The sequence below is a fragment of the Helianthus annuus genome, chromosome 5, assembly GCF_002127325.2.
Source record: "Helianthus annuus cultivar XRQ/B chromosome 5, HanXRQr2.0-SUNRISE, whole genome shotgun sequence".
In the NCBI taxonomy this organism is placed as follows: domain Eukaryota; kingdom Viridiplantae; phylum Streptophyta; class Magnoliopsida; order Asterales; family Asteraceae; genus Helianthus; species Helianthus annuus.
In genome coordinates, this window is record NC_035437.2 from 160,097,707 (window position 1) to 160,101,098 (window position 3,392).

At 34.5% G+C, this 3,392-nt stretch overlaps 1 protein-coding gene across 1 annotated transcript; it reads right to left on the reverse strand.

Annotated features, from left to right (window-relative positions):
* Positions 1–772: 772 nt before the first annotated feature.
* On the reverse strand, positions 773–1,669 carry LOC110943833. Its single transcript, XM_022185564.1, has one exon. The coding sequence runs from the start codon at positions 1,667–1,669 to the stop codon at positions 773–775; it is 897 nt and encodes a 298-aa protein (XP_022041256.1).
* Between the last annotated feature and the right edge of the window lie 1,723 nt (positions 1,670–3,392).

Here is a 3,392-nt window from a genome sequence, read left to right on the forward strand (position 1 = left end):
ACTACTAAAGGTGTACAAAACTGGCACGGTTTTTTTCATCATGGTCTCAAACCGGTTTGGTCCAAACCTATTCTAAACCGGTTTGGTTTATGGATCGCTTTTACGTTTGGAATCTCAAAATGTTCCCAAACCGTCGGATTTGGTTGGGGCTCAAACTTGTTTTTCTGTGTATATGGTGGAGCCTCTGAACCAGCTTTTTTCTTACAACTCTAAGGCTATCTCCAACGCAAGAGAAAAACCCAGATCCGTTTATGTCCTTGATGATGTGGATGGATGACCTGGATGAGAGAGGGATGAGAGAGAGATGAGAGAGAGGGGGAAAATCTGAAGCTAAGGACGTGACCTGTTGCAGAGGAGGAGGGTGTTGTGAGAGGAGAGATGGGACCCACTATTCTTGTGTCCGTTGCAGAGGAGAGGGAGAATGGTTGGGCAGCTTAGGTGGCATTAGGCAGGAGATAAGGATGGAGAGGAAGGATCCAATGCGTTGAGGATAATCTAATGGGGTGTATAATATGCGAAACTTAAAATCAAGTCTTGGAAAGGATTGGATTTGGGCCTGAGAGTGGGCTTCCATATGTACCCAAAAATGATTTTTATGGGCTTGAACATGAATACACAATGTCCAAGTGTACATGCAAATCATAATGATAAATTTTCACACAAAAACTTGTATAAAGACACAGTTTCATTTAAAAGATGCAAAAAAAAAAAAAAAAAAAAAAAAAAAAAAAAAAAAAACATATAAATTGATCAAGTAAAATTAATCTTGATCTCATTCAAGCTTCCAAGCATAGAGGAACAGGCTAAACTCATACAACTCACTTGCATCAAACCCTTCGGTTGAACCCGGGCTTGCTAACCGCGACGACCACGATATTGCCGGAGAAGCTGCCGGAAATGCGGCTGCCGGAGAGGTCAAATTGATTATAAAAAGTGCATGCCTTACACCAGGACTAAAAAGCCAGTCATGAACATCCCAAAAAACTTCAATATTTACTTTCTTGAAACTAATTGATTCATTACCTCTAAACTTCCATTGAAGATGTTTCACATCAATCATCAAATGCCCATCAATTCTTATCTCCATTTCCCAATCCACCCCATGATCAGTACTTATGTTCTTTGACTCGATCGATATCTCATGAAAGCGGCCCTTTTCATGAAACTTGACTCGTGTCGAAAACTTTTTCTTCGCAGTAACATGTTCTTTTCTTGATATTAAAACTGGATCAGTTAAAGAAGGCCTGCAGCCTGTTTTTCGATACGCATCTTTCTTCATATCTCCAAGTAGAAGGACAACTTCATCGTCACAAACAACCGCGACATAATACTCAGAACTCGGCTCGGTTTCACCATGAAACTTTGCGGATTTTAAATCCCAGAAAACGTCAATGGCCTTGCCATCTAAAACAAAGCTTTTGGACCCTTGTTTACGCCAAAAGTACCATGGTTTTAGCTCGACTTTGCACTTGGTTTCGACGTGTGGACCGTCTATAGACACTGATAAGCCATGAAGTAACATGTTCTTGCACCAAGTGATGGTGATCAACCAACACTGATCACCCACTTTGGTCTTGTAAACAGACATGAAAACGCTTTGACCAGATCGCGTGATCGCGGTCAACTCATCTGGTTTATCACCAGCTGGTTTCCCAGTAAGATCTTGCATGATCAGAATCAATAATAAGATGAAGATTGGCAATGTGTGAAAGGAGGTTGAGATATATCAAATAACTTATAACATAGAGATATGGGAGGAAGGTATGCCAGAGGGGTTTCTTGGCAGCACTAATGGATTTCTAAAGAATAAAAAATGTTTCCAATCTGGCAGGTAGATGGGCTGATCATTGAAATTGAGACAACAAAACTATTTTTTTATAACATCTCAAATATCATATCGAAAATTCATAATTTTTTTAGTTTGGAATGTATATCTTGAAATATAAATTTTCCAATAATGTATATCTAGATATATAGACGTGTTCTGGTTTAGATTCGCTCTTAAGCAAGAGTACAGGACCGCAACCGTAGTTATAGAATCATGCAAGGGCGCAGCTTGGGGGGACCCCCTGAACTTTTTGCTCAGTAGTGTCTGGTATGTAGTTTTCCTATAGAATTTTTTAGGTATATACGTTTTCGACCCCCCAGTTTTATAATTTTTTTAGGTATATATGTTTTCGACCCCACGGTCGAAAATGTCAGGGTTCGCCACTGGAATCATGTAGTTTATATATTGAAAAATATAATTTTGGATGGAACTAAAACAACCAGCTGTTTCGGTTCGTTCTTGTATAAAGTCATAAAAATTAAAAATGAAGAGGCAGTTTAGGAGTTAAAATATCTTGTAGGTTTAATGAAAGAGACCCCTAGAAGTGCATGACAAGAGAACATGAGTTGAAGGTTGAATAAAAGGCAATCACGACCCACCAGTCAAATATTAATAAACAAAAAATAATTATAGATTTATTAGACACCGACTGAAATTTCTTAGAATTATAACTTACAAATTTTAAACTTTTACTAAAATATATTTTGATTTTTTTCTTTTCATACTAAATGGTAGTTGTTCAATATTTTTTTAAATTACCTGATAAATAAAATAAAATGATTTTAAATAATAATAATAATAATAATGTATAAATAAGATAAGGCGACATGACAATGTGACATATATACATGCATCTATTCAATTCATGGAGGCAGTAGGTGCATATACAACATTAATTTAGAATTTTTAATAATTGTTTTTTGATGTATTATTAATTTGTAAATCCATTGTTCCTTAACTTTGCATAAAATGCCATAAGATCATTATTGTTAGTTTCACATATTTATACAATTAACAATCATATAACTACAAATAAATCATAAACATGTACATATACTACATAAAGAAGCTTATAGTAAGAAGAACATGCATGATGAAATGAAGCTCGACAATTTCAATAATATAATCTTCTAAATAACAATTTCAGTTCTTCTTCTTCTTCTTCTTCTTCATCATCATAATAATAATAATAATAATAATAATAATAATAATAATAATAATAATAATAATAATAATAATAATAATAATAATAATAATAATAATAATAATAATAATAAAAGTTAATTACACCGTTAGTCCATGTGGTTTATAGAAAGTAATAACATCAGGTACTAATAGTTCAAAGTAACAATCTAAAGTTTTAACTTTTGATTTTGTAAAATTCTAGGGCTTAAGACTAACGTGTCACACTCCGACCACGTAGAACATACAAAACGTGGCGGAAACGTCGGGGAGTGTTGTAACAGAATCAATTGTTTCAAATCCATGTTAATTGAAGTTTCGTTTTATTAATCAAACATGAAAGTTTACATTGTTTTTATACAAGAACCAAAGAGTACATAAC